At 39.4% G+C, this 21026-nt stretch overlaps 4 protein-coding genes across 4 annotated transcripts; all 4 read right to left on the bottom strand.

Annotated features, from left to right (window-relative positions):
- Positions 1-2561: 2561 nt before the first annotated feature.
- LOC143036192 (uncharacterized) lies at positions 2562-5604 on the bottom strand. Its single transcript, XM_076203438.1, has 3 exons — positions 5449-5604; positions 5081-5328; positions 2562-2694 (listed from the first exon to the last, which is right to left on the bottom strand). The coding sequence occupies exons 1-3, from the start codon at positions 5602-5604 to the stop codon at positions 2562-2564; spliced, it is 537 nt and encodes a 178-aa protein (XP_076059553.1).
- Positions 5605-9615: 4011 nt separating this feature from the next.
- Positions 9616-15421, bottom strand: LOC143036193 (uncharacterized). Its single transcript, XM_076203439.1, has 6 exons — positions 15410-15421; positions 14893-14997; positions 14603-14782; positions 12556-12660; positions 12188-12435; positions 9616-9748 (listed from the first exon to the last, which is right to left on the bottom strand). Exons 1-6 carry the CDS (start codon positions 15419-15421, stop codon positions 9616-9618), a joined length of 783 nt encoding a protein of 260 aa, XP_076059554.1.
- A 15-nt stretch (positions 15422-15436) lies between these two features.
- Positions 15437-18474, bottom strand: LOC143036194 (uncharacterized). The gene is made up of 3 exons (XM_076203440.1): positions 18319-18474; positions 17951-18198; positions 15437-15569 (listed from the first exon to the last, which is right to left on the bottom strand). Exons 1-3 carry the CDS (start codon positions 18472-18474, stop codon positions 15437-15439), a joined length of 537 nt encoding a protein of 178 aa, XP_076059555.1.
- A 501-nt stretch (positions 18475-18975) lies between these two features.
- On the bottom strand, positions 18976-19503 carry LOC143036195 (cuticle protein 19.8-like). The gene is made up of 2 exons (XM_076203442.1): positions 19348-19503; positions 18976-19227 (listed from the first exon to the last, which is right to left on the bottom strand). Exons 1-2 carry the CDS (start codon positions 19501-19503, stop codon positions 18976-18978), a joined length of 408 nt encoding a protein of 135 aa, XP_076059557.1.
- Positions 19504-21026: the final 1523 nt, after the last annotated feature.

A 21026-nucleotide genomic window follows, 5' to 3' on the forward strand; every position in this document is an offset into this window, starting at 1 on the left:
CTCTATGTTAATGTTAACGTTGTTCCTGTTGTTGCAAGGAGACACCTGATGATAGCCAGGTATCATCTGCTCCTCATAATAATCACAACTGGGTAAGACAACCAACCCTCTGTAAGTGGTGTAGTTCTCATCTGTGTCGTTGTCTTCAGTTCTGATTATCTGACTTCTCTCCATGGCTTTTTGGATAGAGTACGTTGTAGAGTCTCCAAATCTATTTCACGCCATAATTATCGACTATATATCTAACATTCACCTAAATAACCTTCTTGTATTGTAGCGGTTATTTCAATTTGTCTTATCATCGTTTCTTCATCTACAATGTTTGGTCTTCCAGCACGTTGTTGTTGATTCAGAACTCGTCCTCCTCCGTGGTCAGTGACTTATAAAGCTCGTAAGCACATGATGTCATGTTCTCATTGCTTCAAGATGTTTGGTAGGAGTTGGTGGGAACCGTTTATTGTTCACACATTGTTAGGTTGTAGCTCTGTGCCCTTGGAATCTCTTGACGCTGAGAGATTTGAATTCTAACTTTGGTTCACGGGATTCACGGGGCTTACGGTGCATCCGATTCCTATGTTTTGTCATTATGAGGCATTATATAAGTCCTGATGATGAAGAGGCTGCATACTGGTAGGGGAAGACTTACATTAGACCAGTGATGGTAGTTGAAATCGAGAAAGGATGCGAGCGAGCGCTAATATTATCCTGCCAAACTAGATGTATCAAATGGCTATATGCGCAAGCACACACACATTCACGTGCTTAACAAGCGTCGGAAAACTTGTCCCAAATATAATTCGTAGTTGGATTTCCTTGGATGAAGATATTTTCTAATTGCAAATATGTCTCCTGAGTATAACAATATATAAGGAGCTGCATATGATTAAGAATGATTATAGTCTCGGGTATCACTGACTAGAACTCCACATGCTCATAGTGCCTGGCAACAATCCTCCCATAGATTTTTTCGGAAAGAAGAATTGGACTGTCATCTGTTGTATTAATTTGGAACTGTTTCTATGCCAGTGGAGCAGTCACTAGTTGTCAGCTCTCTACGTGTAAAGGTGTAGGAAATGCGAACAAAATGGATAGGGTCTGGACCCTGCTCAAAGACCGACTATTTGCTACACTGATGCACATCCAGATGAGGATGAGGATATTGACGGTTTTTAGAGACGAACAGCAGGGAGATTATTCTCTCTAACGTCTCTCTAGCATCATTTGCATATACGCGTTATTTTGTTCCTTTGTACAATCAGGTTCAAGCAAGAAGTAAATATTCTTAGCTATGGAAATATATAGTTCAATGAACGTATCCATACACATAAAATAAGTAAAACACATAGATAAATGAATGTATACATAAATACATATAAAGATATATGTATGCACGTATACATACCTAATACATACGTGCATTCATCCATGCATAAAGGCATACACACAGTACATTCAAACATAAATTTCCATAGGTATGGGAAAATCACTATTTTTTTCAAAAGCAGTAGGCATGAAAGGTAAATTGTATATATACATTTTGTTTTCCAGAAAATTTATTTACATAGAATATACAAAAATATATAAACTCTCAGACTGAGGATTCAAGGAACTAGAGACTGCGATCTAAAAAGCTGTCCTAGGTTTTACTTTCCACCATAGGAGGGAGGAGGAGGGGTGTAGGATGGCTGGGGAGGAGAGTAGGGCCTGGCCTCTCCCTCGTAGGTGACCTCGGCCACGAAGCCGGAGTCTCCCTGCACGTTGTAGTTGACCCTCTGGAGTCGCCCGTCAGGGAGGAGGACGTAGTAGGAGCCCTGTGTGTAGTCCCCGTCTCGGGACTCCTGGTGGCCGAAGTCGTTACCGGAAGCGGCATCGTTGACAGCCCAGTTGAAGTCGTACTGAGCAGGAGCCTATGGGAAAGTTGAACAGATATAAGATACAATGATACTCTGAACTGACATATATTTAACAGAAACAACACTCTTTTTCGTATTGGGTACTCCAAATAGGAAACTTACCTGAGATGCCCCATAGGTGGGCCGTGGGGGTGGTTGGGGGACATTGTATCCCTGTGGAAGTGCGTCTATAACGACGACGGCCAACAGGGCCAAAGACAGGTACACCTGGAGTGTTGAAAGTAGTTTTCCATTGTTGAATATCAACACAATTCTCATGCTTGAACCGATATTCTAACTCGAATTCTGAATTATCTAATATTGTTTTAGGGAAAATAATTTAAGCGTTTGAAAAAGTCCTGTCTTTACATTTCTATTAGACAATTATAAAACATGTAGTGTATCTAATGGAGAATGTATGCTAGAAAGATATAATATAGTATGCACTGAAAAAGAAACTAACGGAAAATAGAAACCATTTGGTATATGAATAATTGTACTAGACAAATGTAATAGATGTAGGCTATCAAACGTCTCAGTGTTTTACAAAGAAAAATAATGAAGAAAAAAAATTAAATTCAAAGAAAAAAAATACAGAGTGATTGAAGCCTTCCTCCGTTTCCAGTGGGGAAGAGCGCCTACCTTAAAGCTCATGACTGTTGAGATCGTTCAAGTCACTGATGGCTCTTCGTCCACTGCCGCGGCCTTATATACGCGCGTCCCTCCAGCCAACGTCTGTGACGTCATGGCAAAGTTAATAACGCCAGTGAAGGACGGGTCGTCTTTCTCCAAGTCACTGAGTCTAAAGGTTTTGAAAATGTTACGTATGATGTATTTCACACTCACAACGCCCAAGTTTGGCGTCTATATATTTGTTTTAGTTATATTTAGGATAATGGATTGCAATAGGTTCTCTAGAATCATTGTACGATTCCAGTTTTGCTCAATTCCCAATCGCCTGCAGGTGCTGATCCCATACGAGGGACTCATTCACCCTTGCATGGAGTAGTCATCTCATATTGGGGTTACTCACCTTACTCAGTACTCCTGATCAAACCAGAGGCCAAACATTTCCGTTTGGTCAGTGATTTTTTTTCCTTACCAACCTCTCCTTGTTTTCCAATTTCCTGCATTGTTATCTCTCTTCTTCCACTACTTTCATGGTCATTAATGCCTTTTAGAAATCAATAACTGCGTCACTTCCCTCCTTAGTCTACTAATTACTAGATTCTTATGGACATATCAACCTACTTTGTACATTTATCATTTCCAAGAGTTAACCAGTATTTCTACTTTTCCATGGCATTCAGCAACTTTCATGTCATCATGTAAAGTAGTTGTTAATTTTTCATTGTTTCTTATTGTAGTATATCCGAAATCTGTTTTCTTAATTATACTGCTTACTTTTTTATACGCCATCTGTTGAGCTATTCTGAACCTGGGTATGTCATCATTTGTTTGACTGCGTTTCAGAATCTACTGTTAATGATAACTCCCTTTCAACGTTAACAAGTTTCACTGCTTGGTACAATGCTCTAACTAATGATTAAATTATTTTTTCTATGTCAATGTTCACGTTGTTCCTGTTGTTGCAAGGAGACACCTGATGACAGCCGGGTATCATCTGCTGTTTATAATAATCACAACCAGGTGAGTCAACAAACCCTCTTTAAGTGGTGTAGTTCTCATCTGTGTCGTCGCCTTCAGTTCTGATTCTCTGACTTCTCTCCATGGCTTCTTGGATGGAGTACATTTGTAATGTCTCCAAATCTCGTTCACGCCATAGTTATCGACTATAGACCTAACATTCACCTAGATACCTTTTTTGTATTGTTGCGGGTATTTAATTTTGTCCTATAATAATTTCTTCTCTTAGAAAGTCTGCTCTTCCAGCACATTGTTGTTGATTCACAACTCATCCTCCACCGTGGTCAGTGATTTATAAAGCTCGTAAGCACATGATATCATGTTCACATTGCTTCAAGTTGTTTGGTAGGAGTTGGTGGGAAAATGTTTCCTGTCCACACATCGTTAGGTCTTAGCTCTGTGCCTCTGGAGCCTCTGAGATTTCGAATTCTATCTTTGGCTCACGGGGTTCATGGTGTATCCTATTCCTGTGTTTTGTCATGATGAGGCATTATAGGAGTTTTGATGATGGAGAGGTTGCTTACTGGGACTTACGTTAAGCTGCTTCCTTCTGTGTAAAAGAATAGCCAGTGATGGAAGCTGAAATCGAAAAGGGATGCAAGTAAGGTGTTCGAGTGGATTAAATGGAGGTGTTCAAGTGGATTAAAGGGTTTAACAAGGGTGATGCAAACAAGGTCATCATATCAAAACAACACACAATTTTACACATAATTTCACATACTAAACAAGCGTCCGAAAACTTGTCCCAAATTTACTTCGCATTTGTGTTTCTTTGGATGAAGATATTTTCTGACTGCAAATATGTCTCCTGTGTATAACAATATCTAAGGAGCTGCATATGATTAAGAATGATCATTACCTCAGCTATCACTGACTAGAACTCCACATGCTCATAATGGCTGGTAACAATCCTCCCATAGAGCTTTTTGGGAAGGAACATTGGACTGTCGTCTGTTGTATGAGTTTGAAACTGTTTCTATGCCATTGGGTTACAGCATCATGAGGAGAGGAGCAGTCACTAGTTGTTAGCTCTCCTTACGTGTAAAGGTGTAGGAAATGTGCTACATTTGGATGCACATCCAGATGGGAGTGATGATATTGCCGGGTTTTTAGAGACGGACAACAGCGAGATGATTCCTTCTGACGTCTATCTAGCATAACTTTTATATATCCGTTATTGTGTTCATTTCTACGTTCAGGCTCAAGCAAAAGGTAAATATTCTTATCTATGGAAATATATATTTCAACGAACATATGCGTACACGTAAAACACGTATAAATGAGTGATACATACATACATACGTGCATTCACCCATGCATGAATTTACACACACATTGAAACATAAAATCCCATAGGTATCGGAAAATCATTACGATTTTTTCAAGTGCATTAGGTATGTAAGGTAAATTCTATATATATTTATATGTATATTTTTTATCAGATGATTTATTTACATAGAATATACAAAAATATATAAACTCTCAGAGTGAGGGTTCAAGGAACTAGAAGGTGCGTTTTGGTAACTTGTCTTAGGTTTTACTTTCCACCGTAGGAGGGAGGAGGAGGGGTATAGGATGGCTGGGAAGGAGAGTAGGCTCTGGCCTCTCCCTCGTAGGTGACCTCGGCCACGAAACCGGAGTCTCCCTGCACGTTGTAGTTGACCCTCTGGAGGCGCCCGTCAGGGAGGAGGACGTAGTAGGAGCCCTGTGTGTAGTCCCCGTCTCGGGACTCCTGGTGGCCGAAGTCGTTCCCGGAAGCGGCATCGTTGACAGCCCAGTTGAAGTCGTACTGAGCAGGAGCCTATGGGAAAGTTGAACAGATATAAGACACAAAGATACTCTGAATTATCATATATTTAACAGAAACAACACTCTTTTTGGTATTGGGTACTCCAATTAGGAAACTCACCTGAGATGCACCATAGGTGGGCCGTGGGGGTGGTTGGGGGACGTTGTATCCCTGTGGAAGTGCGTCTATAACGACGACGGCCAACAGGGCCAAAGACAGGCACACCTGGAGTGTTGAAAGTAGTTTTACGTGGTTGAATATCAACACAATTCTCATGCTTGAACCGATATTCTAACTTGAATTCTGAATGATCTCATATTGTTTTAGAAAAAATAATTCAAGCGTTGAAAAAATCCTGTCTTTACATTTCTATTAGACAATTATAAAACATATAGTGTATCTAATGGAGAATATATGCTAAAAAGATATAATATAGTATGCACTGAAAAAGAAACAAACGGAAAATAGAAACCATTTTGTATGTAAATAATGGTAGTAAACAAATATAATAAAAGTAGGCTATCAAATGTTTAAAAGTATTTTGAAAAGAAAAAGAATAAAAAAAGAAAATATTAAGTTCAAAGAAAACGAAGAACGAGTAATGGAAGCCTTCCTCCATTTCCAGTGGGGAAGAGCAACTACCTTAAGGCTCATGACTGTTGAGATCGTTCAAGTCACTGATGGTGCTTCGTCCACTGCCGCGGCCTTATATACGCTTGTCCCTCCAGCCAACGTCTGTGACGTCATGGCAAAGTTAATAACACCAGTGAAGGACGGGTCGTCTTTCTCCAAGTCACTGAGTCTAAAGGTTTTGAAAATGTTACGTATAATGTATTTCACACTCACAACGACCAAGTTTTGGCGTCTCTATACTTGTTGAAGTTAAATTTAGCATAATGGTTTACAATAGATTCTTTAGAATAATTTTAGCTTCCCAGGTTCTTTTGTACGATTCAAAAACCATGCATTCAGACAATTTGTACTCATACTTGAAACTCTTCATATAATTCCCATTTATGCAATCGGAGAGAGATGAACCGTATCGGAATTATTAATAGAGCAGATTCAGTGTAATGATTTCAGTGTTGTTTAATCCCCACTCGACTGCGGGTGCTGACCCTATATGAGAGACTCATTCACCCTAGCATGGAGTACGTATCTCATATTGTGATTAATTACCTAACTCAGTTCTTCTGGTGAAGCCAGAGGGCAAACATTTCCGTTTGATTGGTGATTTTTTTTTTCTTTCCAACGAAATTCAACCTCTACTTGTCAACCAATTTCCTGCATCTTTATCTCTTCTACTACTATTTTCATGGTCACTACGTTTTAGAAATCAATAACTATTACTTCCCTCCTTAGACTACTAATTATTAGATTCTTATGAACAAATCAAACTAATTTTCACAGTAGATATTTGGAAGAGTCAACCAGTATTTCTACGTTTTCCATGGCATTTGACAATGTTCCTCTGTCCTCTCATAGATCAATGTATCTTTTATGTCATGCTGTATAGTATTTGTAATTTTTTATTATTATTTTATTATTATGTTATGTCTGAAACATTTTCTTAGTTATAATGTCTACTTTTCATACGTCATCTATATTCTGAACCTGGGTATGCCATCATTTGTTTGACCGAGCTTCAAAATCTACTATTTATGATATCACCCTTTTAATGTTAATTTTTTTCCTGTTTGGTACGATGATCTAATGATTCAAGGAATTTCTCTATGTTAATGTTAACGTTGTTCCTGTTGTTGCAAGGAGACACCTGATGATAGCCGGGTATCATCTGCTACTCAAAAAAATCACAACCTCTATAAGTGGTGTAGTTCTCATCTGTGTCGTCGCCTTCAGTTTTGATTCTCTGACTTCTCTCCATGGCTTTTTGGATAGAGTACGTTGTAGAGTCTCCAAACCTCTTTCACGCCATAATTATCGACTATATATCTAACATTCACCTAAATAACCTTCTTGTATTGTAGCGGTTATTTCAATTTGTCTTATCATCGTTTCTTCTTCTAGAATGTTTGGTCTTCCAGCACGTTGTTGTTGATTCAGAACTCGTCCTCCTCCGTGGTCAGTGACTTATAAAGCTCGTAAGTACATGATATAATGTTTCCATTGCTTCAAGATGTTTGATTAGAGTTGGTGGGAAACCGTTTATTGCTCACACATCGTTAGTTTGTAGCTCTGTGCCCTTGGAATCTCTTGATGCTGAGAGATTTGAATTCTAATTTTGGTTCACGGGGTTCACGGGGCTCACGGTGCATCGGATTCCTGTGTTTTGTCATGATGAGGCATTATATAAGTCTTTATGATAGAGAGGCTGCATACTGGCAGGGGAAGACTCGTATTAGACCAGTGATGGTAGTTGAAATCGAGAAAGGATGCGAGTGAGCGCTAACATAATCCTGCCACACTAGATGTATCAAATGGCTATATGCGCAAACACACACACACACACATAATCGCGTGCTAAACAAGCGTTGGAAATCTTGTCCCAAATATAATTCGCAGTTGGATTTCCTTGGATGAAGATATTTTCTGATTGCAAATATGTCTCCTGTGTATAACAATATCTAAGGAACTGCATATGATCAAGAATGATTATCGTCTCGGGTATCACTGACTAGAACTCCACATGCTCATAGTGCCTGGCAACAATCCTCCCATAGATCTTTTTGGAAAGAAGCATTGGACTGTCATCTGTTGTATTAATGTGGAACTGTTTCTATGCCAGTGGAGCAGTCACTAGTTGTCAGCTCTCTACGTGTAAAGGTGTAGGAAATGCAAACGAAATCGATAGAGATTCTGGACCTTGTTCTAAGACCGACTGTTTGCTACACTGAGATGCACATCCAGATGAGGGTGAGGATATTGACGGTTTTTTGAGACGAATAGCAGGGAGATTATTCTCTCTGACGTCTCTCTAGCATCATTTGTATGTACCCGTTGTTGTGTTCCTTTGTACGATCAGGTTCAAGCAAGAAATAAATATTCTTATCTATGGAAATATATATTTCAATGAACATATCCATACACGTAAAACAAGTAAAACACATAGATAAATAAATGTATATATGAATACATATAAAGATATATGTATGCACGTATACATACCTAACACATACGTGCCTTCATCCATGCATAAATACATACATACATTACATTCAAACATAAATTTCCATAGGTATGGGAAAATCACTATTTTTTTTCAAATGCAGTAGGCATGAAAGGTAAATTATATGTATACATTTTGCTCTCCAGATAATTTATTTACATAGAATATACAAAAATATATAAACTCTCAGACTGAGGATTCAAGGAACTAGAGACTGCGATCTAAAAAGCTGTCCTAGGTTTTACTTTCCACCATAGGAGGGAGGAGGAGGGGTGTAGGATGGTTGGGGAGGAGTGTAGGCCCTGGCCTCTCCCTCGTAGGTGACCTCAGCCACGAAGCCGGAGTTTCCCTGCACGTTGTAGTTGACCCTTTGGAGTCGCCCGTCAGGGAGGAGGACGTAGTATGAGCCTTGTGTGTAGTCCCCGTCTCGGGACTCCTGGTGGCCGAAGTCGTTACCGGAAGCGGCATCGTTGACAGCCCAGTTAAAGTCGTACTGAGCAGGAGCCTATGGGAAAGTTGAACAGATATAAGACACCATGATACTCTGAATTATCATATATTTAACAGAAACAACACTCTTTTTCGTATTGGGTACTCCAAATAGGAAACTCACCTGAGATGCACCATAGGTGGGCCGTGGGGGTGGTTGGGGGACGTTGTACCCCTGTGGAAGTGCGTCTATAACGACGACGGCCAACAGGGTCAAGGACAGGTACACCTGGAATGTTGAAAGTAGTTTTCCATGGTTGAATATCAACACAATTTTCATGCTTGAACCGATATTCTAATTCGAATTCTGAATGATCTTATATTGTTTTAGAGAAAATAATTCAAGCGTTGAAGAAGTCCTGTCTTTACATTTCTATTAGACAATTATAAAACATGTGGTGTATCTAATGGAGAATATGTGCTAAAAGTATATAATATAGTATGCATTGAAAAAGAAACTAAGGGAAAGTAGAAACCATTTTGTATGTAAATAATTGTACTAAACAAATATAAATTCAGGCTATCAAATGTCTCAAAGTGTTTTGGAAAGAAATAGAATAAAAAAAGAAAAATACTAAATTCAAAGAAAACGAAGAACGAGTGATTGAAGCCTCCCTCCGTTTCCAGTGGGGAAGAGCGCCTACCTTAAGGCTCATGACTGTTGAGATCGTTCAAGTCACTGATGGTGCTTCGTCCACTGCCGCGGCCTTATATACGCGCGTCCCTCCAGCCAACGTCTGTGACGTCATGGCAAAGTTAATAACGCCAGTGAAGGACGGGTCGTCTTTCTCCAAGTCACTGAGTCTAAAGGTTTTGAAAATATTACGTATAATGTCTTTCACACTCACAACGACCAAGTTTTGGTGTCTCTATACTTGTTGAAGTCAAATTTAGCATAGTGGTTTACAATAGATTCTTTAGAATCATTTTAGCTTCCCATTTTCTTTTTTACGATTCTCAAACTATGCAGTCAGATAATTTGTACTCATACATGAAACTCTTCATATAACTCCCATTTATGCAATTGGAGAGACATGAACCGTATCAAAATTATTGATAAAGCAGATTCAGTGTTGTTTAATCCCCACTCGACTGCGGGTGCTGACCCTATACGAAGGACTCATTCACCCTTGCATGGAGTACGTATCTCATATTGTGGTTAATCGCCTAACTCAGTTCTCCTGATTAAACCAGAGGCCAAACATTTCCGTTTGATTGGTGATTTTTTTCTTACTAACAAAATTCATCCTCTCCTTGTCCGCCAATTTCCTGCATCTTTATCTTTCTTCTACTACTATTTTCATGGTTACTGCATTTTAGAAATCAATGGCATTTGACAATGTTCCTCTGTCCTCTCATAGATCCATGTATCTTTTATGTCATGCTGTATAGTATTTGTAAATTCTTTATTATTATATTATTATGTCATGTCTGAAATACTTTCTTAGTTATAATGTCTACTTTTCATACGTCATCTGTTTTCTGAACCTGGGTTTGCCATCATTAGTTTGACCGAGCTTCAAAATCTACTATTTATGATATTTCTCTTTTAATGTTAAATTTTTTCCTGTTTGGTACGATGATCTAATGATTCAAGGAATTTCTCTATGTTAATGTTAACGTTGTTCCTGTTGTTGCAAGGAGACACCTGATGATAGCCGGGTATCATCTGCTACTCAAAAAAATCACAACCTCTATAAGTGGTGTAGTTCTCATCTGTGTCGTCGCCTTCAGTTTTGATTCTCTGACTTCTCTCCATGGCTTTTTGGATAGAGTACGTTGTAGAGTCTCCAAACCTCTTTCACGCCATAATTATCGACTATATATCTAACATTCACCTAAATAACTTTGTTGTATTGTAGCGGTTATTTCAATTTGTCTTATCATCGTTTCTTCTTCTAGAATGTTTGGTCTTCCAGCACGTTGTTGTTGATTAAGACATCGTCCTCCACCGTGGTCAGTGACTTATAAAGCTCGTAAGTACATGATATGTTCTCATTGTTTCAAGATGTTTGGTAGGAGTTGGTGGGAAACCGTTTATTGTTCACACATCGTTAGGTTGTAGCTCTGCCCTTGGAATCTCATGATGCTGAGAGATTTGAATTCTAACTTTGGCTCACGGGGTTCACGGGGCTCACGGGGTTCACGGGGCTCACGGTGCATCCAATTCCTATGTTTTGTCATGATGAGGCATTATATAAGTCCTGATGATGGAGAGGCTGCATACTGGTAGGGGAAGACTTACATCAGTGATGGTAGCTGAAATCGAGAAAGGATACGAGGGAGCGCTAATATTATCCTGCCAAACTAGATGTATCAAATGGCTATATGCGCAAGCACACACATATACTGTATATTCACGTGCTTAACAAGCGTCGGAAAACTTGTCCCAAATATAATTCGAAGTTGGATTTCCTTGGATGGAGATATTTTCTGATTGCAATTATGTCTCCTGTGTTTAACAATATCTAAGGAGCTGCATTTGATTAAGAATGATTATTGTCTCGGGTATCACTGACTAGAACTCCACATGCTCATAGTACCTGGCAACAATCCTCCCATAGATCTTTTTGGAAAGAAGCATTGGACTGTCATATGTTGTATTAATTTGGAACTATTTCTATGCCAGTGGAGCAGTCACTAGTTGTCAGCTCTGTACGTGTAAAGGTGTAGAAAATGCAAACGAAATCGATAGAGATTCTGGACCTTGTTCTAAGACCGACTGTTTGCTACACTGAGATGCACATCCAGATGAGGGTGAGGATATTGACGGCTTTTAGAGACGAACAGCAGGGACATTATTCTCTCTGACGTCTCTCTAGCATCATTTGCATGTACCCGTTATTTTGTTCCTTTGTACGATCAGGTTCAAGCAAGAAGTAAATATTGTTATCTATGTTCGATGAACATATCCATACACGTAAAACAAGTAAAGCACTTAGATAAAAAAATGTATACATAAATACATATAAATATATATGTATGCACGTATACATACCTAACACATACGTTCATTCATCCATGCATAAAGGCATACACACAGTACATTCAAACATAAATTTCCATAGGTATGGGAAAATCACTATTTTTTTCAAAAGCATTAGGCATGAAAGGTAAATTGTATATATACATTTTGTTTTCCAGAAAATTTATTTACATAGAATATACAAAAATATATAAACTCTCAGACTGAGGATTCAAGGAACTAGAGACTGCGATCTAAAAAGCTGTCCTAGGTTTTACTTTCCACCATAGGAGGGAGGAGGAGGGGTGTAGGATGGCTGGGAAGGAGTGTAGGCCCTGGCCTCTCCCTCGTAGGTGACCTCGGCCACGAAGCCGGAGTTTCCCTGCACGTTGTAGTTGACCCTCTGGAGTCGCCCGTCAGGGAGGAGGACGTAGTATGAGCCTTGTGTGTAGTCCCCGTCTCGGGACTCCTGGTGGCCGAAGTCGTTACCGGAAGCGGCATCGTTGACAGCCCAGTTGAAGTCGTACTGAGCAGGAGCCTATGGGAAAGTTGAACAGATATAAGATACAATGATACTCTGAATTGACATATATTTAACAGAAACAACACTCTTTTTCGTATTGGGTACTCCAAATAGGAAACTTACCTGAGATGCCCCATAGGTGGGCCGTGGGGGTGGTTGGGGGACATTGTACCCTTGTGGAAGTGCGTCTATGACGACGACGGCCAACAAGGCCAAAGACAGGCACACCTGGAATGTTGAAAGTAGTTTTCCATGGTTGAATATCAACACAATTCTCATGCTTGAACCGATATGTAACTCGAATTCTGAATGATCTCATATTGTTTTAGAGAAAATAATTCAAGCGTTGAAAAAGTCCTGTATTTCTATTTTTATTAGACAATTAGTAAACATGTAGTGTATCTAATGGGCAATATATGCTAAAAAGATATAATATGGTATACACTGAAAAAGAAACTGAGCAGATTCAGTGTAACGATTTCAGTGTTGTTTAACCCCCACTCGACTGCGGGTGCTGACCCTATACGAGAGACTCATTCACCCTTGCATGGAGTACGTATCTCAAATTGTGGTTAATCGCCTAACTCAGTTCTCCTGATCAAACCAGAGGCCAAACATTTCTGTTTGGTTGGTGATTTTTTTCTTTCTAACGAAATTCAACCTCTACTTATCCACCAATTTCCTGCATCTTTATTTCTCCCCGTCCTCTCCTTTTATGCAATAGGGGGACGGAGAGGGGGGGTCGCCGATTTAATGAAGCGGCCTTGCTGTGGATGTGCTGTGTCTTGCGACACTGCTTCTAACCCAGGGCAGTGGACAAGGTGCAGGGATGACCCGTCATCCAGGAGGTGCTCAGATAAGAGGGAGGGTGGAGGGGTGTGGAGTGTATTCAGGGATGGAATGGGTGGAAATGATTTTATGCCTTTCCCTTTTTGGCTACCTCCCTTGTAAGGAGGAAAAAGCCTTGGTATATGTATGTCTGTATGTACTACTATTTTCATGGTCACTGCCTTTTTGAAATCAATAACTATTACTTCCCTCCTTAGACTACTAATTGCTAGATTCTTATGAACAAATCAACCTAATTTGCATAGTTGTCATTTGGAAGAGTCAACCAATATTTCTACGTTTTCTGTGGCATTTGACAATATTCCTCTGTCCTTTCATATCATCCTCTATAGTATTTGTTCATTTTTATTACTTTATTATTGCATTATGTGTGAAACATATTTTCTTAGTTATAATGTCTACTTGGATGAAGATATTTTCTGATTGCAAATATGTCTCCTGTGTATAACAATATCTAAGGAACTGCATATGATCAAGAATGATTATCGTCTCGGGTATCACTGACTAGAAATCCACATGCTCATAGTACCTGGCAACAATCCTCCCATAGATCTTTTTGGAAAGAAGCATTGGACTGTCATCTGTTGTATTAATTTGGAACTGTTTCTATGCCAGTGGAGCAGTCACTAGTTGTCAGCTCTCTGTGTGTAAAGGTGTAGGAAATGCAAACGAAATCGATAGAGATTCTGGACCTTGTTCTAAGACCGACTGTTTGCTACACTGAGATGCACATCCAGATGAGGGTGAGGATATTGACGGTTTTTAGAGACGAACAGCAGGGACATTATTCTCTCTGACGTCTCTCTAGCATCGTTTGCATATACCCATTATTTTGTTCCTTTGTACGATCAGGTTCAAGCAAGAAGTAAATATTCTTATCTATGGAAATATATAGTTCAATGAACGTATCCATACACGTAAAACAAGTAAAACACATAGATAAATGAATGTATACATAAATACATATAAAGATATACGTATGCACGTTTACATACCTAATACATACGTGCCTTCATCCATGCATAAATGCATACATACAGTACATTCAAACATAAATTTCCATTGGTATGGGAAAATCACTATTTTTTTTCAAATGCAGTAGGCATGAAAGTTAAATTATATATATACATTTTGCTCTCCAGATAATTTATTTACATAGAATATACAAAAATATATAAACTCTCAGACTGAGGATTCAAGGAACTAGAGACTGCGATCTAAAAAGCTGTCCTAGGTTTTACTTTCCACCATAGGAGGGAGGAGGAGGGGTGTAGGATGGCTGGGAAGGAGTGTAGGCCCTGGCCTCTCCCTCGTAGGTGACCTCAGCCACGAAGCCGGAGTTTCCCTGCACGTTGTAGTTGACCCTTTGGAGTCGCCCGTCAGGGAGGAGGACGTAGTATGAGCCTTGTGTGTAGTCCCCGTCTCGGGACTCCTGGTGGCCGAAGTCGTTACCGGAAGCGGCATCGTTGACAGCCCAGTTGAAGTCGTACTGAGCAGGAGCCTTTGGAAAGGTTAAGCAGAGATAAGAGACACCATGATACTCTGAATTGTTATATACATAACAGAAACAACACTCTTTTTCGTATTGGGTACTCCAAATAGGAAACTTACCTGAGATGCCCCATAGGTAGGCCGTGGGGGTGGTTGGGGGACATTGTATCCCTGTGGAAGTGCGTCTATAACGACGACGGCCAACAGGGCCAAAGACAGGTACACCTGGAGTGTTGAAAGTAGTTTTACGTGGTTGAATATGAACACAATTCTCATGCTTGAACCGATATTCTAACTCGAATTCTGAATTATCTAATATTGTTTTAGGGAAAATAATTTAAGCGTTTGAAAAAGTCCTGTTTTTACATTTCTATTAGACAAATATAAAACATGTAGTGTATCTAATGGAGAATGTATGCTAGAAAGATATAATATAGTTTGCACTGAAAAAGAAACTAACGGAAAATAGAGACCATTTCGTCTATGAATAATTGTGCTTGACAAATGTAATAGATGTAGGCTATCAAACGTCTCAGTGTTTTACAAAGAAAAATAATGAAAAAAAAATTAAATTCAAAGAAAAATAATACAGAGTGATTGAAACCTTCCTCCGTTTCCAGTGGTGAAGAGCGCCTACCTTAAAGCTCATGACTGTTGAGATCGTTCAAGTCACTGATGGCTCTTCGTCCACTGCCGCGGCCTTATATACGCGCGTCCCTCCAGCCAACGTCTGTGACGTCATGGCAAAGTTAATAACGCCAGTGAAGGACGGGTCGTCTTTCTCCAAGTCACTGAGTCTAAAGGTTTTGAAAATGTTACGTATGATGTATTTCACACTCACAACGCCCAAGTTTGGCGTCTATATATTTGTTTTAGTTATATTTAGTATAATAGATTGCAATAGGTTCTCTAGAATCATTCTACGATTCCAGTTTTGCTCAATTCTCACTCGCCTGCAGGTGCTGATCCCATACGAGGGACTCATTCACCCTTGCATGGAGTAGTCATCTCATATTGGGGTTACTCACCTTACTCAGTACTCCTGATCAAACCAGAGGCCAAACATTTCCGTTTGGTCAGTGATTTTTTTCCTTACCAACCTCTCCTTGTCTTCCAATTTCCTGCATTATTATCTCTCTTCTTCCACTACTTTCATGGTCATTAATGCCTTTTAGAAATCAATAACTGCGTCACTTCCCTCCTTAGTCTACTAATTACTAGATTCTTATGGACATATCAACCTACTTTGTACATTTATCATTTCCAAGAGTTAACCAGTATTTCTACTTTTCCATGGCATTCAGCAACTTTCATGTCATCATGTAAAGTAGTTGTTAATTTTTCATTGTTTCTTATTGTAGTATGTCCGAAATCTGTTTTCTTAATTATACTGCTTACTTTTTTATACGCCATCTGTTGATCTATTCTGAACCTGGGTATGTCATCATTTATTTGACTGCGTTTCAGAATCTACTGTTAATGATAACTCCCTTTCAACGTTAACAAGTTACTGCTTGGTACAATGCTCTAACTAATGATTAAATTATTTTTTCTATGTCAATGTTCACGTTGTTCCTGTTGTTGCAAGGAGACACCTGATGACAGCCGGTTATCATCTGCTGTTTATAATAATCACAACCGGGTGAGTCAACAAACCCTCTTTAAGTGGTGTAGTTCTCATCTGTGTCGTCGCCTTCAGTTCTGATTCTCTGACTTCTCTCCATGGCTTCTTGGATAGAGTACATTTGTAATGTCTTCAAATCTCGTTCACGCCATAGTTATCGACTATAGACCTAACATTCACCTAGATACCTTTTTTGTATTGTTGCGGGTATTTAATTTTGTCTTATAATAATTTCTTCTCTTAGAAAGTCTGCTCTTCCAGCACATTGTTGTTGATTCACAACTCATCCTCCACCGTGGTCAGTGATTTATAAAGCTCGTAAGCACATGATATCATGTTCACATTGCTTCAAGTTGTTTGGTAGGAGTTGGTGGGAAAATGTTTCCTGTCCACGCATCGTTAGGTCTTAGCTCTGTGCCTCTGGAGCCTCTGAGATTTCGAATTCTATCTTTGGCTCACGGGGTTCATGGTGTATCCTATTCCTGTGTTTTGTCATGATGAGGCATTATAGGAGTTTTGATGATGGAGAGGTTGCTTACTGGGACTTACGTTAAGCTGCTTCCTTCTGTGTAAAAGAATAGCCAGTGATGGAAGCTGAAATCGAAAAGGGATGCAAGTAAGGTGTTCGAGTGGATTAAATGGAGGTGTTCAAGTGGATTAAAGGGTTTAACAAGGGTGATGCAAACAAGGTCATCATATTAAAACAACACACAATTTTACACACAATTTCACATACTAAACAAGCGTCCGAAAACTTGTCCCAAATTTACTTCGCATTTGTGTTTCTTTGGATGAAGATATTTTCTGACTGCAAATATGTCTCCTGTGTATAACAATATCTAAGGAGCTGCATATGATTAAGAATGATCATTACCTCAGCTATCACTGACTAGAACTCCACATGCTCATAATGGTTGGTAACAATCCTCCCATAGAGCTTTTTGGGAAGGAACATTGGACTGTCGTCTGTTGTATGAGTTTGAAACTGTTTCTATGCCATTGGGTTACAGCATCATGAGGAGAGGAGCAGTCACTAGTTGTTAGCTCTCCTTACGTGTAAAGGTGTAGGAAATGTGCTACATTTGGATGCACATCCAGATGGGAGTGATGATATTGCCGGGTTTTTAGAGACGGACAACAGCGAGATGATTCCTTCTGACGTCTATCTAGCATCACTTTTATATATCCGTTATTGTGTTCATTTCTACGTTCAAGCTCAAGCAAAAGCTAAATATTCTTATCTATGGAAATATATATTTCAACGAACATATGCGTACACATAAAACACGTATAAATGAGTGATACATACATACATAGTGCATTCACCCATGCATGAATTTACACACACATTGAAACATAAAATCCCATAGGTATCGGAAAATCATTACGATTTTTTCAAGTGCATTATGTATGTAAGGTAAATTCTATATATATTTATATGCATATTTTTATCAGATGATTTATTTACATAGAATATATAAAAATATATAAACTCTCAGAGTGAGGGTTCAAGGAACTAGAAGGTGCGTTTTGGTAACTTGTCTTAGGTTTTACTTTCCACCGTAGGAGGGAGGAGGAGGGGTATAGGATGGCTGGGAAGGAGAGTAGGCTCTGGCCTCTCCCTCGTAGGTGACCTCGGCCACGAAACCGGAGTCTCCCTGCACGTTGTAGTTGACTCTCTGGAGGCGCCCGTCAGGGAGGAGGACGTAGTAGGAGCCCTGTGTGTAGTCCCCGTCTCGGGACTCCTGGTGGCCGAAGTCGTTACCGGAAGCGGCATCGTTGACAGCCCAGTTGAAGTCGTACTGAGCAGGAGCCTATGGGAAGGTTAAGCAGATATAAGACACAAAGATACTCTGAATTGTCATATGTTTAACAGAAACAACACTCTTTTTGGTATTGGGTACTCCAAATAGGAAACTCACCTGAGATGCACCATAGGTGGGCCGTGGGGGTGGTTGGGGGACGTTGTATCCCTGTGGAAGTGCGTCTATAACGACGACGGCCAACAGGGCCAAAGACAGGTACACCTGGAGTGTTGAAAGTAGTTTTACGTGGTTGAATATCAACACAATTCTCATGCTTGAACCGAGGATATTGACGGTTTTTTGAGACGAACAGCAGGGACATTATTCTCTCTGACGTCTCTCTAGCATCATTTGTATGTACCCGTTGTTGTGTTCCTTTGTACCATCAGGTTCAAGCAAGAAATAAATATTCTTATCTATGGAAATATATATTTCAATGAACATATCCATACACGTAAAACAAGTAAAACACATAGATAAATAAATGTATATATGAATACATATAAAGATATATGTATGCACTTATACATACCTAATACATACGTGCCTTCATCCATGCATAAATGCATACATACAGTACATTCAAACATAAATTTCCATAGGTATGGGAAAATCACTATTTTTTTTCAAATGCAGTAGGCATGAAAGGTAAATTATATGTATACATTTTGCTCTCCAGATAATTTATTTACATAGAATATACAAAAATATATAAACTCTCAGACTGAGGATTCAAGGAACTAGAGACTGCGATCTAAAAAGCTGTCCTAGGTTTTACTTTCCACCATAGGAGGGAGGAGGAGGGGTGTAGGATGGTTGGGGAGGAGTGTAGGGCCTGGCCTCTCCCTCGTAGGTGACCTCAGCCACGAAACCGGAGTCACCCTGCACGTTGTAGTTGACCCTTTGGAGTCGCCCGTCAGGGAGGAGGACGTAGTATGAGCCTTGTGTGTAGTCCCCGTCTCGGGACTCCTGGTGGCCGAAGTCGTTACCGGAAGCGGCATCGTTGACAGCCCAGTTGAAGTCGTACTTAGCAGGAGCCTATGGGAAAGTTGAACAGATATAAGACACCATGATACTCTGAATTGTCATACATTTAACAGAAACAACACTCTTTTTCGTATTGGGTACTCCAAATAGGAAACTCACCTGAGATGCACCATAGGTGGGCCGTGGGGGTGGTTGGGGGACGTTGTACCCCTGTGGAAGTGCGTCTATAACGACGACGGCCAACAGGGTCAAGGACAGGCACACCTGGAATGTTGAAAGTAGTTTTCCATGGTTGAATATCAACACAATTCTCATGCTTGAACCAATATTCTAATTCTAATTCTGAATGATCTTATATTGTTTTAGAGAAAATAATTCAAGCGTTGAAGAAGTCCTGTCTTTACATTTCTATTAGACAATTATAAAACATGTGGTGTATCTAATGGAGAATATGTGCTAAAAGTATATAATATAGTATGCATTGAAAAAGAAACAAAGGGAAAGTAGACACCATTTTGTATGTAAATAATTGTACTAAACAAATATAAATTCAGGCTATCAAATGTCTCAAAGTGTTTTGGAAAGAAAAAGAATCAAAAAAGAATAATACTAAATTCAAAGAAAACGAAGAACGAGTGATTGAAGCCTCCCTCCGTTTCCAGTGGGGAAGAGCGCCTACCTTAAAGCTCATGACTGTTGAGATAGTTCAAGTCACTGATGGTGCTGCGTCCACTGCCGCGGCCTTATATACGCGCGTCCCTCCAGCCAACGTCTGTGACGTCATGGCAAAGTTAATAACGCCAGTGAAGGACGGGTCGTCTTTCTCCAAGTCACTGAGTCTAAAGGTTTTGAAAATATTACGTATAATGTCTTTCACACTCACAACGACCAAGTTTTGGTGTCTCTATACTTGTTGAAGTCAAATTTAGCATAGTGGTTTACAATAGATTCTTTAGAATCATTTTAGATTACCATTTTCTTTTTTACGATTCTCAAACTATGCAGTCAGATAATTTGTACTCATACATGAAACTCTTCATATAACTCCCATTTATGCAATTGGAGAGACATGAACCGTATCAAAATTATTGATAAAGCAGATTCAGTGTTGTTTAATCCCCACTCGACTGCGGGTGCTGACCCTATACGAAGGAGTCGGAAGGACTCATTCACCCTTGCATGGAGTACGTACCTCATATTGTGGTTAATCGCCTAACTCAGTTCTCCTGATTAAACCAGAGGCCAAACATTTCCGTTTGATTGGTGATTTTTTTCTTACTAACAAAATTCATCCTCTCCTTGTCCGCCAATTTCCTGCATCTTTATCTTTCTTCTACTACTATTTTCATGGTTACTGCATTTTAGAAATCAATGGCATTTGACAATGTTCCTCTGTCCTCTCATAGATCCATGTATCTTTTATGTCATGCTGTATAGTATTTGTAAATTCTTTATTATTATATTATTATGTCATGTCTGAAATATTTTCTTAGTTATAATGTCTACTTTTTATAAGTCATCTGTTGATTTATTCTAAACCAGGGTACACCATCATTTGTTTGACCTAGCTTCAGAATCTACTATTTATGATATTTACCTTTTAATGATAACAACTTTTCCTGTTTGGTACAATGCTCTAATAATACAAGGAATTTCTCTATGTTAATGTTAACGTTGTTCCTGTTGTTGCAAGGAGACACCTGATGATAGCCAGGTATCATCTGCTACTCAAAAAAATCACAACCTCTATAAGTGGTGTAGTTCTCATCTGTGTCGTCGCCTTCAGTTTTGATTATCTGACTTCTCTCCATGGCTTTTTGGATAGAGTACGTTGTAGA

Source organism: Oratosquilla oratoria, chromosome 20 (genome assembly GCF_046742065.1).
Source record: "Oratosquilla oratoria isolate Oo_2021 chromosome 20, ASM4674206v1, whole genome shotgun sequence".
NCBI classification, from domain to species: domain Eukaryota; kingdom Metazoa; phylum Arthropoda; class Malacostraca; order Stomatopoda; family Squillidae; genus Oratosquilla; species Oratosquilla oratoria.

Bases quoted from the DNA above. Each gene is read 5' to 3' on its own strand.
- LOC143036192 (XM_076203438.1), bottom strand. From the start codon at position 5,604: ATGAGAATTGTGTTGATATTCAACCACGTAAAACTACTTTCAACACTC. The intron at 5,329-5,448 runs GTGAGTTTCCTA...GCTCCTGCTCAG, and splicing joins CCACCTATGGTGCATCTCAG to TACGACTTCAACTGGGCTGT. The intron at 2,695-5,080 runs GTAAAACCTAAG...CAAAACCTTTAG, and splicing joins CCTCCCTCCTACGGTGGAAA to ACTCAGTGACTTGGAGAAAG.
- LOC143036195 (XM_076203442.1), bottom strand. From the start codon at position 19,503: ATGAGAATTGTGTTGATATTCAACCATGGAAAACTACTTTCAACATTC. The intron at 19,228-19,347 runs GTGAGTTTCCTA...GCTCCTGCTAAG, and splicing joins CCACCTATGGTGCATCTCAG to TACGACTTCAACTGGGCTGT.
- LOC143036194 (XM_076203440.1), bottom strand. From the start codon at position 18,474: ATGAGAATTGTGTTGATATTCAACCACGTAAAACTACTTTCAACACTC. The intron at 18,199-18,318 runs GTGAGTTTCCTA...GCTCCTGCTCAG, and splicing joins CCACCTATGGTGCATCTCAG to TACGACTTCAACTGGGCTGT. The intron at 15,570-17,950 runs GTAAAACCTAAG...CAAAACCTTTAG, and splicing joins CCTCCCTCCTACGGTGGAAA to ACTCAGTGACTTGGAGAAAG.
- LOC143036193 (XM_076203439.1), bottom strand. The intron at 14,783-14,892 runs GTAAGTTTCCTA...ACCTTTCCAAAG, and splicing joins CTACCTATGGGGCATCTCAG to GCTCCTGCTCAGTACGACTT. The intron at 12,661-14,602 runs GTCACCTACGAG...TCAACATTCCAG, and splicing joins ACTCCGGCTTCGTGGCTGAG to GTGTGCCTGTCTTTGGCCTT.